Here is a 17,929-nt window from a genome sequence, read left to right as displayed (position 1 = left end):
TAATTAAATCAAATTAATTTGTAGCAGTTTAACACGGGGTGTTACGTTATGTAAATCTTTTAGATCAAAAGTAAGATTAACGAAATTGCTTGTAAGATGTATGAATAATTCAAATTAAAATGGAAATAGGACGAAAATAATTTAAAATATGCGTGGAAAAATATAAAAACAAATCTATATATAATTAAGTCAAATTAATCAGTAGTGATTTAATATGGGGTGTTACACCGAAGTCTTATCTAGTATGATGCGTAGGGCTATGGAATCCGGGGCTATCCACGGGGTTCGGGTTGCTGCCCAAGCACCGTCTGTGACTCATTTGCTCTTTGTCGATGATAGCTTGTTCTTTACACGGGCCAATGTTGCTGAAGCCGTCCGTATAAAGGATATTCTCGCTCGTTATGAGACTGCCTCAGGCCAGATGGTCAATTTGGGGAAGACAACTGTGTCCTTTAGTCGAGGTACTTCTATGGTGAGGAGAGTAGCTGTAGCTGAGGTTCTTGGGGTGCGGATTGTGGATGTTCAAGATAAATATCTGGGCCTTCCAACTATGGTTAGTCATTCGAAGAAGGTGATTTCCATGGTGATCAGAGATAAAATTTGCAAGAAGTTACAAGTAAGGTTGGCGAGGTATGTTACTCTCTAAAGCAGGTAGGGAAGTTTTGATAAAGGCAGTGGCCCAATCTATTCCCACATATGCAATGAGTGTATTCAAATTACCGGTTAATTTTTGTGACGAACTACGATCTCTTGTCTCGGGTTTTTGGTGGGGCTCGGATAGAGGGAAACGAAAAATTCCGTGGGTGGCATGGTCGAGGTTGTGTGAACCGAAGTGTAAAGGAGGGCTCGAGTTTCGGGATTATATGAGCTTCAACAAAGCTTTGCTTGCCAAGCAAAGTTGGCGCCTATTAACTAATACGGACAGCCTTATGTCGAGAATTATGAGAGGTAAATACTTCCCCGAATCATCGTTTTTGGATGCCTAGTTGGGAGCGAATCCGAGTTATACTTGGCGTGGTATTTGGGAGGCTAGGGAGGTGTTACACTTGGGTATTCGATGGAGAATTGGGGATGGGGCGAGCACAAGGGTGTGGGCTGACCCATGGATCCATGGAACTCAAACTCGGAGGGTTATTTCACCTAGAACGAATGCCAGTGAGGATATTCTTGTAAATGAACTCATGAATGAGGAAGGTACGGGATGGAACGTGGCGAAGGTTGGGGAACTCTTTCTGCCTTTCGAGCAAGAGAGGATCCTTAGGATCCGTATTAGCGATAACAAGCCGGTTGATGGATGGTGCTGGGACCCGGAACGTGATGGTATTTATACAGTGAAGTCGGCTTACCGACTGTTGTGTGCTGCCAATGACGATGCTCCTGGGCAGTCAAATGATAAAACCGAGCAAGCTCTGTGGAATAAGGTTTGGAAAATTGACGCACTCCCTCGCATTAAAATTTTCTTCTGGCAATTATGCCTTGATGCCTTGGCCACCCGTGCCAATATTGCAAACCGGTTGAGAAATGGAGCTGATCATCTATGCCCAGTTTGTAACGGCTTTGAGGAGTCGTGCTTGCATCTTGTCCGGGAATGTGGGTGGGTGGATTGGGTCTGGGAAGGGGTCGGGATGGAGTTAAAGAAGGGCGTGGGGTTTGAGCGGGTGAGGGAGTGGGTGGAGGACGAGTGGAGGGAGTGGAGCGTGAGAGAGTGTCTTACTTTTATGACGGGGTGTTGGGCGATTTGAGAGGCGAGGAACAAGTGGGTTTTTGAGGGCAAGGTGATCCAACCAGATGCTGTGGTGAGGAGGGTGCGTGGTCTTTTACGGGAGATGTTGGAGGGACAAGGAGCTAATGGAGGTGGTGCGGCTGGGGAAAGTGAGGGGCATAGCGAGGCAGGGGATGGTTGGGTGAGGCCAAGGGTGGGGGAGTTTAAGATCAACGTGGATGCAGGAGTTATTAGCGGAGTCGGGACCGGTTGGGGAGCTGTTTGCCATGATGAGGGGGGTGGTGTGGTGTGGGCTGTGACGGAGCAGGAGGTTGAGGAGCGTGATCCGACGGTGGCAGAAGCATTAGCCGTTCTTGTAGGAGTCCAGGAAGCTAAACGACGAGGCATGACGAGGATTGTTGTGGAAGGTGATTGCTTGAGTGTTATTACCGATTTGCAGAAGCGAAAACAAGGCCGAAGCGATATCTTTTTTATTTATGACGAGATTTTTAATGTTTGTTCTTCGTTTGAGAATTGTGTTTTTTCTTTTACTCGTAGGAACTTTAATAGCGTAGCTCATACTTTAGCACATATCGACCCATGGCTTGTTGGTTGTCGAAGATGGGACGAGGATGTGCCTCACAACGTTGCTGTTTGTATCGCCAATGATCTTTTATCTATGAAGTAATACCCTTTCGGGTTTTTTCAAAAAAAAAAAAATTAGCTCAAACGCGACAAGGTCTCAATAGTTTCTTCTATTTCTATTCGATTGAACTTTGCATTTTCGAGTTGATATAGTGACATAATAGTAGATTTTAGATGCGTAGACGAGATATATTTTGGTTCACGTTACCATGCCTTTGAGTGATGCTCCACCTTAAAGGGGCTTTTCATGTTCAATACGCAAATTACGATAATGCCATACGCAAATTACAATATACTCATAGCCATATACTTATAAAGTTATAATGTTATTTACTTTAAGTTAATTAAGCTATTAAGATTAATATTCAATTAGACACATAAGACTGACTTCCATTCAAAAGTTTGGTATCAAAATATGACTACTTTCACCCACCATTAAAAGTCATAATCCTTCCTTTAAAATCCTCATACAACCAAACATCCTTAGATCTCGCATACATGAACAACTTATCTTACCTTACCTTACCTTACCTTACCTACGTATTGACCCTAAGTATGAATCACATATCCCGTATTTTACTTCTAGGCGTCTAGCTCTAGTCATCGAAATAATGAAAACCTTACCTAGAGTTCTACCGACATATCTTTTTTGACCACAAAACCGTTAACAAATAATCCTAAGTAACAAAATCAGACCGGTACATAATTCCAATCTAAAATCGTCTCGTATAAGAATTTGTATTGACAAAATCTAAAATTCTTGTAACCTTGGAAGAAATAAACCATGAAACACATTATCAAGAAAGTGATGACAAAGAAGATGAAATTGCTAAGAACCATAAAATTTTGGAAGGCTGAAACCACTTTGGACTTGTTACCCTTAACACTCCTTTCAAAACACACAATAACTCATAAGGATAAGAAAACTGGCCCATACCATACCCCTTCACCATTAATTATTTCCCAGATCATCTCTAAATAAATCCCCAAATCAATTTCACCAAGAACCCTAAATCAATCAACCGATTGATCATCAATCAATCATGCAGAGCACTTCCGAAGCTAATCAAAGAATCGCCCGAATCGCCGCTCACCTCTCTCCTCCCAATTTCCAGGTTCTAATTTTTCCCATTTTTCTTCCTTCCATTTTTTTTATTTAATTATTTAGTAGTTTCATACGTTTGTTCGATATATGTGAGGCGTATTTTAATCAAATGAATGAAATTTGCTTGAACGGAGGGAAGGAGGGAGGGAGTGATGATAAATTATTGTGATGATGATGATGATGAGGTGTAAGAATTTGATTGGCAGGTGATGGAAGGAGGATCGAACATTGGTCGGGCAAATTGTCGGGGAAAGGGGGCAGCACCGGGATTCAAGGTGGCGATACTTGGCGCAGCCGGTGGAATTGGTCAACCATTGTCAATGTTGATGAAGATGAATCCACTTGTTTCTGTTCTTCATTTATACGATGTCGTTAATACTCCTGGTGTTACCGCTGATATTAGTCATATGGATACTGGTGCCGTGGTATGTTACCAGTGTTTCTATTTTTGGATTGAATTATTTGGAATTGCCCCATTTACTTTCGATAATCGATATTCTAAAGTGTTGACTAGGTAGATCATTTGATAAGTCAAATTGTAAGTTGAAAGACACTTTAGATGCAAAAATGTTGTCAAGTTTAGAAATAGAGAGTTTCATTTGGATATGCCAAATAAAGAAAATGGGGGTAGTTGCCCATAAGGGCGAGGAATCGAGTGGTTAAAATTTGGGTGAAATTCCCTAGGTTTTCTAGTTTGACTCATCCAAGAGCAATCTTGTCGGTTAGGTTTATGCCATGCCTTCTAGACTTTGAGGAAGGCAGCGATTGCAGGTTAGCTAATCATTTCAAAAAAAAGGGAAAAAAGAAAAGAAAATGGGGATAGTTTTTTTCGGGCCTACTTGAATCTATTGAGGGTAAGGTTGCGTACGTGTGAGTGATAGACATTCATCTGCTCAATTGAGATGGAAAAAAAAAGAGTGTTGATGGACTGATGTTAGAATTTCTCGAGTGTGGAGGGATAATATTTAAGAGATGATTGGTTGATGTTAGATTAAGCTCATAATGATGCAAAAATATATAATTTGCATTCACTTCTATCTTAGCCTGGAACGGTTTTCTTGAATTTAAAATGTAGGGCAACAGAGTTTCGCTTTTATTTGAAAGTATCTGTTAAAGCAATAATATTTTACCACTAAAATCAAATTTGGTCAATAGAGATGGCATGGTGACATTACTGACATGTAGTTAGAAACATGGAACAATCCTAATTTGTCCCACTAAGATTAAGTTCCTCGTAGCAGGAATTCACCTTTTCAACATTTCCTCTCTACGCAGACTTGTTTCTATTCCCTGCCTTCGTTCTGACAATTATATTTATGTCAATGTAAATCCCTATAGACATTGATTAGCTATTTTTTTCGTGGAACTTGAACTTATTTGTGTGTTACATTGTAGGTACGTGGGTTCGTTGGGAAAGATAAACTAGACGAAGCTTTAACAGGAATGGAATTGATCATCATTCCAGCTGGGGTTCCAAGAAAACCAGGGATGACTAGGGATGACTTGTTCAACATCAATGCTGGAATTGTTAAGACACTTTGTGAAGGAATTGCCAGGTGTTGTCCTAGAGCAGTCGTTAACTTGATTAGCAATCCTGTGAATTCTACAGTTCCTATTGCTGCACAGGTATTCAAGAAGGCTGGTATCTACGACCCAAAGCGCCTGCTTGGTGTGACTATGCTTGATGTTGTCAGGGCCAACACTTTTGTGGTATGCTTTCATCTCTCTAATTTCTGTCAAGTTTAGACAGTCATGAAACATTCTCTTTTCTCTCTATCATGTGATTGTTGTTACAATCACATCTTCATGCTTCAGTTTCTTGTTTCTTGTTACTGGTTCTTCTGATTTCCAGTTCCCTCACCTGTTCTTGTTCAGCCTTATAAGTTATGGGTCAAGTGCACTGCTGCACACTCATCAGACATTAGTGCACTTGATATGAACCATAATCTAAGCTTGACACGCTATGCATGGTATACTGAAAGTGTCACTCAGCTGAATGGAGTACTTATACCTAATCTTCTTTATATTTAAAGACATATTTTATGTATAATTAATATTATTACTTTTTTTCATATTTCCAATGGAGCCGAAGACATTACTCTTTGGTTCTGGGTTATGATGGAATAAATCAAAATGGCTCACTAAGGTGGCTGTTTTTTTTTTTTTTTTTTTTTTTTTTTTCCATCTTATGAAGTAGCGGTCCTCGATGCATTTCCCGATGCAATTTTCATCTTGGATCATTCGGAAACAACTTCTTTGTGTTGCTAACACAAGGCTAAAGCTGCGTACATCCGACCCCCCCCCCCCCACCCCCCCTTCCCTCCAATTTGTGGGAGCCTTTGAGGCACTGGGTTAATGTTGTATTAAATATTATGGAGTACTGTATTATTTTTTTCGTTTTCTGGATATTTGCCTGAGCTTCACTTAATCCATCTCAAGCATAATACAGTTGTTTAGAATGGACACTTTAGTGTAAGGTTGATGTGATTATTTGTAATTTAAGGTTAACTCAATAGCAATATTTTATGCTTCATCGTGCAAGTATGGACATCATCAGAACATTTCAGATGAGATTGAAGCATTGAGACTTTCTTCAATTTTACTGTGAAGAGAACGGCTTCCATTTGTGTATAAGATGTTATATCGTACTGGCTTCTTGACCAAAATAAGGATGTTTCTTCTGATTTGGCTTTAGTGGTCCATAAGAAAGCATTAGTTGACTTCTTACATCTACCCCTTTTTACAGTTGCTCTCATCTCTGGTTTCTGAATTTCTGATCATTTTTGATGAAATAAACTCACTTTGTTCGGGTTTGATGGTATCTCATGCACGAGCCTTGATTTTTCTATCTTCCTTTTCCAGGCTGAAGTTTTGAACCTTGATCCCAGAGAGGTTGATGTTCCTGTTGTTGGAGGCCATGCTGGTGTTACAATTTTACCTCTGTTGTCCCAGGTTTGATAATAAAAATGCATATTCTGCTATGATTCTGTTTACTGAGATTATTATATTTATTTATTTTCCCTGCATACAGGTTAAGCCACCTTGTAGTTTCACTCCCGAAGAAATCAATTATCTGACCGACCGCATTCAAAATGGTGGAACTGAAGTTGTTGAGGTTTGTATCATTCCCTTAACTAGGCTTCACATTTTCAAATTTTGACAGCTGTTTTTCACGCTGTGTGTCATAGTTTACCACTTTACCCGATTGTTTTATTTAACTATAGATAGGCTATTCTTGTAGTAGATCTTAAGTAGGATTTCTTCCCCATTGAATATTGATTTAGTGATTATGGCTGAAGTTATAACCAAATTACTGTTCTAAATTGGAACAATCTTGATTTTCGCAACTAATCGCTGTAGTAAAACACTGTAAAAGTGTATTCCTGGTGGGCCGGTGTCCCATTGTAGTCCGACCTAAGTTTATATGACAAAAACTTTCATTGCTTCAACTTTTCTCGGAAGTTTTGAAGATATGCGAAACGTTTTAGATTCGGTTAGCATATTATACTCCGTATTTAATTTGTCAGTCCTATACGAGAATCAAATTTGTTGTTAAATCATGTTAGATTGTTAGGTTAGCTTGTCGTAATTGTCTCTCTGGTTTTGATTATTATACTGTCTTTTGCAGGCAAAAGCTGGAGCTGGATCAGCAACACTATCAATGGTTGGTCTTTTTGAAGTTTCTTATCTCCAAAAATGATTTGCACAGTGCAGAACCAAACTTTTCGAAAGCGATTGTGACAACTTTTGACTTTTAACTACGATGTCCAACATAAATTGTTGCCTGACAATGCTAATAGTGAGAGCCATCATAATGGCACATTACAAACTTTGTTTGAATAAAAGTACTCTTCTTTGTGTCTAGAAGCTATTTCACTCTAATACTTAAATCTGATGGGTTTCTTCAAACTCCAGGCATATGCTGCTGTCAAATTTGCTGATGCTTGCCTCCGTGGCTTGAGGGGAGATGCTGGTGTAATTGAGTGTGCGTTCGTTGACTCTCAGGTATGCTATATTTTCCATTTTTCCCCTTATATCTCTTTCTTGTGCACTGCCATACTTGTGCACTTACTCTACCAATAAGGTCTTGGTCTAGAGGTTAGAACTGAGGCCATGTAGAGACGATAGGTCCCATGGTTAAACTTAGAAATTCCGTTGTTGGTGAAATTATTAAAATCCACTGGGAAGTTTACATTGGATTCATGAGGCAGTAAGGGCAATATTTGTTCCAGGTGACGGAGTTACCATTCTTTGCCACGAAAGTAAGGTTGGGTCGAAGTGGAGCTGAGGAGATTTTCCCACTAGGTCCTCTAAATGAGTACGAGAGGTATTTTATTACTTTACTATGTTTTATATTTGCCTTGTTTGTTTCTTGCATTTAGTTTCGTTTGGTTTGTGTAGTTATTAAACTTTTGCCCGTGAATATGATAGGGTTGGCTTGGAGAAAGCGAAGAAAGAGCTAGCAGTAAGCATTGAGAAGGGTGTTGCATTCATGAACAAGTGATTCGCTACTCTCCTGTTTGTCTAATGTATTTGAAATAAACAGTGTATAACTTTTTTTTCCCCTGTCGTACATAATTAGTGTATAATCATGATAAATCCGTGTAAAAGTTAATACTCATAAGGAAGGTCATCTTGTTTTCTGGCTCTTAAGGCTATTTCTTTCACACTGCTGGCAAATTCCACCATTTCTGTAGCTCGAATCTCCTTCAATCTCATTTACTTTAAAATTCGTATAAAAGTTGCTAATCCAAGGACAAAATCCGCTTGTGTCATAAAAACTGGGTATCCGAGGGCCAAATGACATAATACTTGGCCTGGCTTTTTTCGGGATCAAAACTGGGTTTTCGAGGGCCAAATGACATGATACTTGGCCCGGCTATTTTCTACGTCGTGTGCCAGTTGGACTGCTGTCAACTTGTCATGGCTCAGTCCAATTATTGCCACCCAAATTACATCTGTGACCAACTGTCCTTTCCTTTGTGCAGTCAGAGTCTTGGGTCCTAGGCATCGTACGGTTCGAATGGCTTGGTGACTCGGTACGGCAATTGTAAGACTGGACTTATTGAATTATCCGCGATCAACTAAAACGATACTGTTATCAGCTAGGTACGATTCACAATCAAATAAAACGATCCTACTGTACTACATAAAACCGTCCTTGGGAGAAAAGCACTCAAAAAATTGAAACTATACTTGAACTTATTGAATTTGAAGAGGAACGTATGTTTATTGCATTCAAAAATCAAAAGTACAGATTTTGAAATTAAAGCCGGAATGAATCGGAGATTGCAAACTCCTACAACACATCAGAAGATTGAACGTAGATTTGCAACAACATCTTCGGGCCTCATGTCGAAATCCGGTTCCATCTGAAGAATTGACAATGTATAACCCATATAAGTCTCGAGTTCGTAATATATCTTAATCACCACAGTTTAATGAGTAAAATTACCTGAGTCACGATGTTTATATCAAGAGTAGTATTGTTGAAAGGCATGCTATTACTGGTGGTCACTAACAGATTGAGATTTTCAATATGATTCATAATCTTAGGGAGAACACCAGTTTGCATTTGACAACGTATCTTAATCACCACTGTTGTGCCGAGAAATCGAGTTTCGATCTCAGGGAGTTGGTCATCATTTGTTAGACAACTAGCAGGACTGCTATGGCTAGTCGACGAGTGGCTTTCATTTTCGACTGTAGTAACTCGGGATTTCCTTACCACCACCACTGAATCAACCGCCTTCTTAGCATTTTCCTCCTCTAGGATTTTCATTTTTTCCTTGAGTTCCTTCATGTGGGTTATAGCTTCACCAAGAACTGAGGTTTTATCCATCTGAGCAAATTAGCAGAACAAAATAGGCACATAAGCAATTCATTACGTTTCTGGTTAAGCTAGAATAACCTCTTTTCCGTCGTTACATTTCAGGTACCTTATTTGGTCAAAATAGCTTATTTGACCAAAATTTCAGGTAGCATATATTTTTGTATGTGTTTGGCAAGTACCTTATTTGCCCAAATAAGCTACCTGAAATGAAATGCTACCTAGGGTAGCATTTGGGATTTCAGGTAACTGATCCTAATTTATGTTCTATTTTTGCTCCTTTAATCTATAATATTAAATAGTTATTATATCTTTTTTGTCATTTCATCAAAATAAGCTATCTTTTCAGTTAATTTGGCAAACACATTTTTCATATAATCAGTTACTTTATCAGCTCTTAATTTTCAACTACCTTTTCAGAATTCAGGTATCTTTTCAGTTAGTTTTACCAAACAAAGCCGTCCCACTTTTCTCTCTGTATTAGCCTATGGTGAGTTAATGACTGTCGTTCTGTTTTCATTAAGTCGGGATGGCTTGTATGTCGGGTAATTTTAGGTTTGGGTCATTATTGGAGGGTAACGGTCAGTTTGCGATAATAAACATTAGGATCGGGTCAATTCAGGTTTCAGGTCATCAATTCGGGTTCTGGTCGGGTCAGTTTGGCCAAGTTTACTTCCCTTCGCTTCAGTGAATTAGTCTCATTTGACTTTTCTTTTCGAATTAGCCTAGGCTTACAAGTAGACCTGTCAAATCCTACCCGACTCGAAAACCCGACCCGACCCGTTTTCCAGAAACCTATAATGAAAATTGTATGGAACAAGTCGAAGAAGAGTACCTTTTTAAGGCCAGGGATAAGAGCAGATAATGCAATAAAGCGCTGACTAAGGTTCTGACGACGTTGACGTTCAGCCATGATATGGTTATGACATTCATCAGGCTCCCTCCGAGGTCGGTTAGTCGTTTTGGTGGTCCCACGACGTGGACGCTTCTGGCTTACATCAGCATTGCTGGGACCGGATAAGTAGTCAGTAGGCTGTTGTTGTTGAGGAACTACTGTTGCTGCAACTGTTGGTGAGTTGCATTCTGAGCCTGCTGAAAGAATGTAGCTCTGGAGCTCCGGATCCTCCAGAAGACCCGCCATGTTTTCGGGTTGATAGTCCACTAAACAGTCTCCTACGAACTCTTGTAATAGCACTGGATCATCATCCATGTTTTCCTAGTGATAAGAGTAACTCTTCAGCATATTTGCTGTATAATTTTTTATTTGCAACGAGTGATGTATCAAAAGATTAGTGGAGTGATATATAGAATAACACACAAAAGCCGGACAAAGCTAGTCTTGCTTAACACCCTCATGCTTTTCGATTTTCTATGGTATACCCCTACATTTTTGAAATTTTATGGTGTACCCCTGAACTATATACATTAGTCTATACTATGCCCCTATTTAATGTCTTTGATGTGTTAATTTCTTAATTAACCTATTAAATCGTTTATTTAATATTCCAATTACACGATAGCCTACTCATTTACTTATTAATTTGCCGAATTACCCATTAACCCACCAAATAGCATACGAATCTAACTAAAAATTCATCAAATCTCCATTATTATTTCCTGAATTATAACTGAGGTTTTTAATAGTAACTTGTGCTTATTAAAAGTTGTTCCGGGTGTAATTCCAGAGCAGTGTTGTTTACCACGCGAGCTTGGTGAATGGATGTCCTTTCTTGCCTTGACTCTTCCTCTCGGTCTCTCCTGAAACGATGAACAAACTGAGGGCTCGGCTTTGCACCGAGCGTACTCACTCCGACGCTCAAGTCAGTGAACTTAAAGGGATTAAGTTGTATGTTACTTGACAAAGTATATTGTAGAGAGATAAAGGAGTTTATACCAGATGAATAGTGAGTTTTAGGTTAGATTCTGGATCCTTTCCTCAATGAGGGTTGAACAGTATTTATAGACTTTCACCTTTTGTCACGTAGTGGCCAAGTGGCTAGCAGGTGGAAAGACTGATCTACCCTCGGCCGAGGGACCCATGGCAGGCCGGCGGGCCCTGTTGACTCCATGCCGAGGGGTCTTGGATATGAGTACGCGGATATGTGCCCCGGTGGCTAGTTGTCACACAATGAGACCCAAGAGACAGCCGACAGTCGCGTCGGTTAAGGTCAGTCTAAGTCGTTGACTTCTTTGTGGATATCTTTGACCTTGCTCGGTATGTTGACTCGGTCGGCGGGTGCGAGAATATGCCCCATCAATTTGCCCCCAGCGTAGTCTATGCCGTGGTATGGACCTTCGATGAGTGTTGAGCGTATTCTCGCGCAAGTTCAAATTTTACTCGCCCGCTTCTTCTACCTCGGCTTGGTTACGCTTTAGGCCGTACCGTATCATATCCCCCCTCCACATGGATGTGTAATGGACATCAGATGTGGAAAAGAAAGTGGCGCTGGCCGAGACCGAGGTTGTGGGTGCCGTGTGCTTTTGATTGCCCCCAGCCGGTGCTGCCAAGCTTGGATGAATCAGCGGGCCGTTTGGCAAGTAGATACCAAGGGGCGTGTTGAAGAAAATACGTCGATTGACATTCTGTCAAGGAGCGTGTTGAAGAAGTTTTGTAACTGTTTGTCGATTGACATTTCATGGCTGCATGCTTGACATGTGTCTCGTTGTTGATTGGTTGACGCTTCATGGGCTTTGCCCTGATTGGTCCGTCTTTGTGGGCTTTGCTCTATAAATAGAGCAGTATGCCCCTTAATTTTCCGCACAAAGTTCATCTTCTCAAAAAATTTTCTTTCTTAGATTTTCAAGGGTTTCTTTCTCTTCTAATCTTCAGAATCGTTACTTCGGCGTAGCACTTTTTCTTCAAGGTAAACAAACAAATTTACCAACTTTTTAATCGTTTTAAGTTTTTGTTGTGAGCATGTCTTCTGCTAATGCCGGACCTAGTAATACTGCGCCGGGGGGTTCCCCGTCGCGTCTTGATGAAGAGGAGGCACTAGCCGCCGTTCCGCTAAGGTCTGGGGGCCCTAGGTCTCCTTCCCCTGAAGTTGATCCAAAAGCTCTGGAGGATTGGGAGGATGATGATGATGTTGATGATGACGGTGATGATGAGGAAAGGGCTCATCCTGATGACGAGAGGCCGTACGTCCTGGATCACGGCGACGCCTGTAAGGTCGGCCCTGACCGTGCTTGGACCCACAAATTTGCCGATTGTTCGGTCCCGACTTCTTCGAACATCATTTCTCCTTCGGCAGGGAGTATAAGATTGTTATTCCTAGAGAGGGTCGGGCCGTCTGTTGCCCTCCTCCGGTCAGATCGGCGTATACATCAGACACCTGGAGTATGGGCTCCGGTTTCCTCTGAATGAATACGTTATGGCCATAATTAAAGTCATGAACGTCGCCGTGGCCCAACTGCACCCGTTGGCCATTAGGACTATAGTCGGCTTTGTGTGGCTCTGCCTTTTCAAGGGGGAGGCCCCAACGGTTAACTTATTCCGCGGCTTCATCACCTTCGGCCGTCGGCCCCCGGTCGCGTTGGGTGGTACGGCGTGCGACGGAGCGGGTTACGTCTCCGTTGATAAGCTTTCTTCCCGCAAGGACCGGAAGCCGCGGTGGGTGTACGTTGAGGTTCCGGAGGATTATCCATTTGCCCGGTCCTTCCAAAGACCGCGTCAATTTGCGGTGCGAGAGTAAGGGGAGCATGACAAATGGGTCTCCGGAGTAAGCTTAAGATGGACGCCACAGGTCCCTCTTAATGCGGATGAGAAGCGGGCGATGAGGTCATTTGAGGTCGAGAAGAATGGGATGCCGAAGGATGGATGCCCCGACGCGATCATTCTTCAGGATGAGCTGCTCTGCCACGTCGGCCTCATACCGGCCCTCGAACGGGGTGAGTGGGGTCGGTGTGAGGCCCATCTCTGCTTTTAGTGTTTCTGTTTTTTGAATTTTGATTTATTTCTTCTACTTAACCCTTGTTTCGTTTCCTTTGCAGACCGTTTTGGCCTGGATCTGTCTGAAGATATCCTTAGGAGAATGGGACTTGGTAAGGACAAGCAAGTTGTTGATTTGCATCCTAAGGCCCAGACCCGTGATCGCAGACCGGCGCCAAATGATCTCATGGATCAGCAGCTGAAGGGCTTAGATACGACGGCGGCCCAGGCGAAGGTTGCTGGTAACATACCGCGCCGAACGCGGAAAACAAAGTCTTCGGCGGCGACGGCGTCAACATCAGTTCCACCTCCACTCCCTTCAGTCCAAAAGGAGACGGTGGAGATCGTTGATATTACCGAGAAGGAGGTCACCTTGGCAGTGGAATCTCCTCTCTTCCGCAAGAGAAAAGAGACTGCCACTGCCGCTGCTGTTGTCGCTGCTGCTACTGCTACTACTGCTACCGAGGCCGGCAAAGAAATGGGTCCTGCGGCCAAGAAGGCCAAGCCTGGTACAGATCTATCCTGTGGCTCAGACTTAGCCGGTTCATTAGGCGTTCCTGATGACAGGCTCTTTGGTATGTCCATGAATGTTGACATGGATGCTTTGATTGAATTTTTTGTAGATCAACCGCCGCCGTCTCCGGGACACCTTTGTTGAACGGCGTCTTTGAGAAGCGAACTGCGCAGACAGGTGGTAAAGATGCCACCGTCGTCACCTCCTTCCCGAAGCCTACCCCCGCCCAGATTAGGTCGGAGGGCCTGAGTTTGTCCAGGATGCTGTCGAAGTGGGTTGAGGTGGCCGGTGCTCATATTATGGAGCAAGAAAAGGTCATGGCTGAAGTTGCCCCACAGCTTGATCGGCTCAGGCTCGAACTTGCTGCTGCGGAGAAGGAAGCTGAGAGGGCCAAGGCTGAGGCTGAAGAGGCGGTCCGTGCTGAGAGAAAACTTAGGGAGGACGCTGAAAAGGCAGTCCTTGCTGAGAGAGCCAAGGCTGAGACTGCAGGGGCTGAAGCCGCTAAGCTGCTGGAGGAGCGTGACAAGCTTCAGGCCGTCGCCGACTTCAATGCTAAGAAGAGGGAGGAATGGAGGTCCATGTTTAAGGCCCAGGGGAAAGCGCTTCAAAATAAGATAGCTATCATCGCCCAGAGGGAGTTGGACATTGAGACGCTCCAAAGCGAGATTCTTCCTAACATGTGCGCCCAATACCGGGACCTGGCCGAAGAAGCCGCCAGGGAAGTGATAGGGGAGCCCTTTCTTGATGGCTCCTTTCCGTGGCAAAAATTTGACGAGCTGCTTGATGACAAGCTTGAAGCTAAGGAGAAGGCCGCGGAGGCGAAGACCGCTGAGGAGGCAAGGGTGAAGAAGGAGGAAGAGGAGGCCGCGGAGAAGGCGGCCCATGCTGAGAAGGCGAAGGCGGCCAAGAAGGAGGCTGAGAGAATGAGGGCAGCTGAGGCTGCTGAGGCTGAAGCTGCCAAGACAGTTTCTGGGTCGCCTACCAAAGTTGATACTGCTGACGTCGCCGATGGCGGGCAGCAACAGGCATATGGAGACGGGCGGTCGTCACCAGGTTCACCCGGCATCTCGGATAGCTTTAGCTGTTCGGGGGCCAATTATTAAGCCTCTCCTCCCTGCCATTTTTTGGCGCTTCAAATGATATGTCTATAACCTTTTGTTCTTCTTTTCCTTGTTTTTTGTAAAACTTTGGTAGGTTGTGTTTTGGCTTATCCCTATGGGGACGACCGTCGTCTGTATTCTCCTTACTTGTAATCATTTTCAAACAAAACTTGTTTATTGGCCCTCGGCTTGGCCGGGGCTTTGATCACAATCCTTCACTTGTCTTCTTACGTTATTAATTGAGCGCTTTTTTTTCGTTTTTACCTTCGGCCTGGCCGAGGCAGTTAGAATGCGTATCTCAACTGTGTTTAACGTTTTTTAAACATGTTGGCATATTGGTCGCTTCTTCTTTCACTCTCGGTCTGGCCGAGGCGTCCGATTTGCGCTTCCCAACCGCCGTTGTGAACATGTTAGCGTATCGACCGTTGTGTCCCCTGCCAGGCCTTCGGTTGGCCGAGGCGGCTAGAGGTTACGGCTCGACAGCGTTCGTATCTATAGACATATTGATCGCTTCCTCTGCCAGGCCTTCGGTTGGCCGAGGCGGCTAGAATTGCGTCTCAACTGTACTTATACGTCCCTAAGGCATGTTGGTCGCTTTCGCGAGTATCAACTGCGCTGGTAGTGACTGCCGTGGCGTCTACTTCTTGGGGTGACTGCCCGGCTTGGGCCGTGGCGTCTACCTCGATATGACTACGGAGGGGATAAACACTTTGATGGAAAACTTGGATGATTTTTCATTAGATATAAACACGCGTTGGGGTGCCAACAATTGTTTTGGACACCTCCGCCGCTATACAAAGTATTTCCTGAGATTGTCAGTGTTCCAATGGTTCATCAAAGGCACCCCCTCCATGTCTGTCAGCCGGTATGTATCCGGCCTCATTTCTTCAACCACTTTGTAGGGACCCTCCCAGTTGGCCGTCAATTTACCATGAATGTTTCCTTTGTTGGTGGCGGACGACTTTCTTAGGACTAGATCCCCTACTTTCAAGTCCCTTTTGTGGACTCTTCGGTTGTAGGCTCTTCTCATTCGGTTTTGGTATACTGCCAAGTTGAGGCGTGCTGTATCTCGGCTTTCTTCGACCAGGTCTAGGGAGGTTCTCAGACCTTCCTCATTTTCAACCGGGTTAAAGGTGGTCGTTCTGAATGTCGGCACCGCTGCTTCAATTGGCAGGACTGCTTCGGACCCGTAGACTAAGTGAAATGGACTGTACCCCGTTGCTTCTTTCTCCGTGGTTCGAAGGGACCACAGGACGCCGGGTAGTTCATCGGCCCATCTTCCCTTTAGGTCTTCAACTTGCTTCTTCAAACCGTTGAGGATTGTTTTATTGGTCGCCTCACTTTGTCCGTTGCTCTGTGGGTGGCAGACGGAGGAGTATGCAAATTTGATACCAAGTTCTTCCAACCAGTTCATTATTGTGTCACTCCAAAACTCTCGGCCGTGGTCAAATACCATGACTTGGGGTAACCCAAAACGAGTTATGATATTTTCCCAGATTACCTTTCTTACGGCCGCCGTGGTCTTCGCAGGTACCGCTACAACTTCAACCCATTTGGTGAAGTAGTCAACGGCGACAATCAAGTACTTTCTTCCTCCGGATGCCGTTGGAAATGGCCCTAGTAGATCCATCCCCCACTGTGCAAAAGGAAGGGGACTAAGTACCTGCAGTCTCGGGAAGGTGCATGTATCACCGGAGCATGCATTTGACAGTTGTTGCACTTTTTGGTTTTGGCTCTGGAATCCTCAAGCATGGTGGGCCAGAAGTAGCCGGCTCGGAGAGCTTTGTGGGCTAGTGTTCTTGCCCCCATGTGATGACCACAGATGCCTTCGTGAATTTCTGTCAGTATTAGCTCCGCGTCGGCTGGGCCGACACATTTCAAGAGTGGCCTTACCACGGACCTCCTGTATAATTCTCCTTCAAACACCAAGTACCTTGCTGCGATCCTTTTTATCTTCTGTGAGAGACTGCGGTCCTCCGGTAACTCATTCATGAGTTTGTACTTCAATATCGGAGTCATCCACGTTGTCTCGGCCTCTATGTCGCCCACCATGCCGACGGTTTCAGTAATGCTTTTGGCATTCCTGATGTCCCCCAGCACGGTTCGACTGACATTCTTGATGGTTGAACTGGCAAGCTTCGAGAGAGCGTCGGCTCGGTTGTTCTCGAGACTGGAATGCATTGTATCCGGAAAGATTTCAATTTTGAAGTGTCAGCTTTTACCCTTTCCGGGTATCTTACCATCCCGTCGTCTCGAGTCTCGTACTCTCCTCTGATTTGATTAGCCACTAAAAGTGAATCTGTTTTCAAAATGATGTGTTCCGCCCGCGACTCTAGCTAGCTCGACTCCGATTATCACCGCCTCGTATTCGGATTCGTTGTTTGAGGCCGAGAAGGTAAATTTCAAGGCGTACTCAAACTCGTCCCCGTTTGGGCTGATGATAAGGATGTCGGCTCCTGAGCTGTTCGTCGTGGTGGACCCGTCGGTGTATACTTCCCATACTCCGGGGTTTGGCTCTTCTTGATATGTGCACTCGGCCAGGAAGTCTGCAAGTGCCCGTCCCTTTATCGAGGGCCTCGGCTTGTATTGAATGCCGAAGCCGGATAGCTCTTGCCCATTTGATGAGCTGCGGATTGTTCAAATTTTTCCAATGCCTTCTCCAATGGTTGGTCGGTTAAGACCGTCACGGGATGTGCGTCGAAGTAAGGTTTCGGTTTCCTTGCGGCAACGACGACAAAGAAAGGTCGCTTTTTCGATCGGTGGGTAATTTCTTTCGGCGGGCAACAATGTATGGTCGACAAAGTAGATCTAACGTGTTCTTTGTTTGTCTTCTTCTCGATGATCACGGCACCGACCGTGGCCGAGGTAATCGCTATGTATAGATATAGCGTCTCCCCCAAAGATCGGCACGGACGGGGGTTGAGAGAGTTTGAAGATGAGCTTTCGATTGCCGAAAGTCGTGCTCTGTTCCTCCCCCCAGCTGAAGTCTTTATTCCCCTTTAACACTTTGAAGAATGGGGTGCTCTTGTCGGCTGACCGAGAGATAAAACGGGCTAGAGCCGCCAGCCTGGACAGGATTTCTAATGCTTTTCACACAGAATGGTA

At 44.0% G+C, this 17,929-nt stretch overlaps 3 protein-coding genes across 3 annotated transcripts; 2 read left to right on the top strand and 1 right to left on the bottom strand.

Moving 5' to 3' along the window:
• Positions 1 to 214: 214 nt before the first annotated feature.
• Positions 215 to 2,390, top strand: LOC141641753 (uncharacterized). The gene is made up of 3 exons (XM_074450402.1): positions 215 to 630; positions 1,034 to 1,658; positions 1,746 to 2,390. Exons 1-3 carry the CDS (start codon positions 215 to 217, stop codon positions 2,388 to 2,390), a joined length of 1,686 nt encoding a protein of 561 aa, XP_074306503.1.
• A 695-nt stretch (positions 2,391 to 3,085) lies between these two features.
• Positions 3,086 to 8,119, top strand: LOC141643628 (malate dehydrogenase, glyoxysomal). The gene is made up of 9 exons (XM_074452857.1): positions 3,086 to 3,462; positions 3,659 to 3,877; positions 4,848 to 5,162; positions 6,315 to 6,404; positions 6,484 to 6,567; positions 7,081 to 7,116; positions 7,368 to 7,457; positions 7,685 to 7,779; positions 7,884 to 8,119. Exons 1-9 carry the CDS (start codon positions 3,391 to 3,393, stop codon positions 7,954 to 7,956), a joined length of 1,074 nt encoding a protein of 357 aa, XP_074308958.1. The 5' UTR covers positions 3,086 to 3,390; the 3' UTR covers positions 7,957 to 8,119.
• Positions 8,120 to 8,628: 509 nt separating this feature from the next.
• Positions 8,629 to 10,578, bottom strand: LOC141643629 (transcription factor bHLH18-like). The gene is made up of 3 exons (XM_074452858.1): positions 10,118 to 10,578; positions 8,908 to 9,294; positions 8,629 to 8,824 (listed from the first exon to the last, which is right to left on the bottom strand). The coding sequence occupies exons 1-3, from the start codon at positions 10,490 to 10,492 to the stop codon at positions 8,762 to 8,764; spliced, it is 825 nt and encodes a 274-aa protein (XP_074308959.1). The 5' UTR covers positions 10,493 to 10,578; the 3' UTR covers positions 8,629 to 8,761.
• Between the last annotated feature and the right edge of the window lie 7,351 nt (positions 10,579 to 17,929).

Source organism: Silene latifolia, chromosome 2 (assembly GCF_048544455.1).
Source record: "Silene latifolia isolate original U9 population chromosome 2, ASM4854445v1, whole genome shotgun sequence".
NCBI classification, from domain to species: domain Eukaryota; kingdom Viridiplantae; phylum Streptophyta; class Magnoliopsida; order Caryophyllales; family Caryophyllaceae; genus Silene; species Silene latifolia.
Note: the sequence above shows the minus strand (reverse complement) of the source record. Positions and strands in the feature narration are given on the sequence as shown.

Bases quoted from the DNA above. Each gene is read 5' to 3' on its own strand.
- LOC141641753 (XM_074450402.1), top strand. From the start codon at position 215: ATGGGGTGTTACACCGAAGTCTTATCTAGTATGATGCGTAGGGCTATG. The intron at 631-1,033 runs GTATGTTACTCT...TTGGGAGGCTAG, and splicing joins TTACAAGTAAGGTTGGCGAG to GGAGGTGTTACACTTGGGTA. The intron at 1,659-1,745 runs GTGAGGGAGTGG...GCGATTTGAGAG, and splicing joins AGGGCGTGGGGTTTGAGCGG to GCGAGGAACAAGTGGGTTTT.
- LOC141643628 (XM_074452857.1), top strand. From the start codon at position 3,391: ATGCAGAGCACTTCCGAAGCTAATCAAAGAATCGCCCGAATCGCCGCT. The intron at 6,568-7,080 runs GTTTGTATCATT...TGTCTTTTGCAG, and splicing joins GTGGAACTGAAGTTGTTGAG to GCAAAAGCTGGAGCTGGATC. The intron at 7,117-7,367 runs GTTGGTCTTTTT...TTCAAACTCCAG, and splicing joins GATCAGCAACACTATCAATG to GCATATGCTGCTGTCAAATT.
- LOC141643629 (XM_074452858.1), bottom strand. From the start codon at position 10,492: ATGGATGATGATCCAGTGCTATTACAAGAGTTCGTAGGAGACTGTTTA. The intron at 9,295-10,117 runs GTACTCTTCTTC...TAATTTGCTCAG, and splicing joins TTATCCCTGGCCTTAAAAAG to ATGGATAAAACCTCAGTTCT. The intron at 8,825-8,907 runs GTAATTTTACTC...TCAATTCTTCAG, and splicing joins ATATAAACATCGTGACTCAG to ATGGAACCGGATTTCGACAT.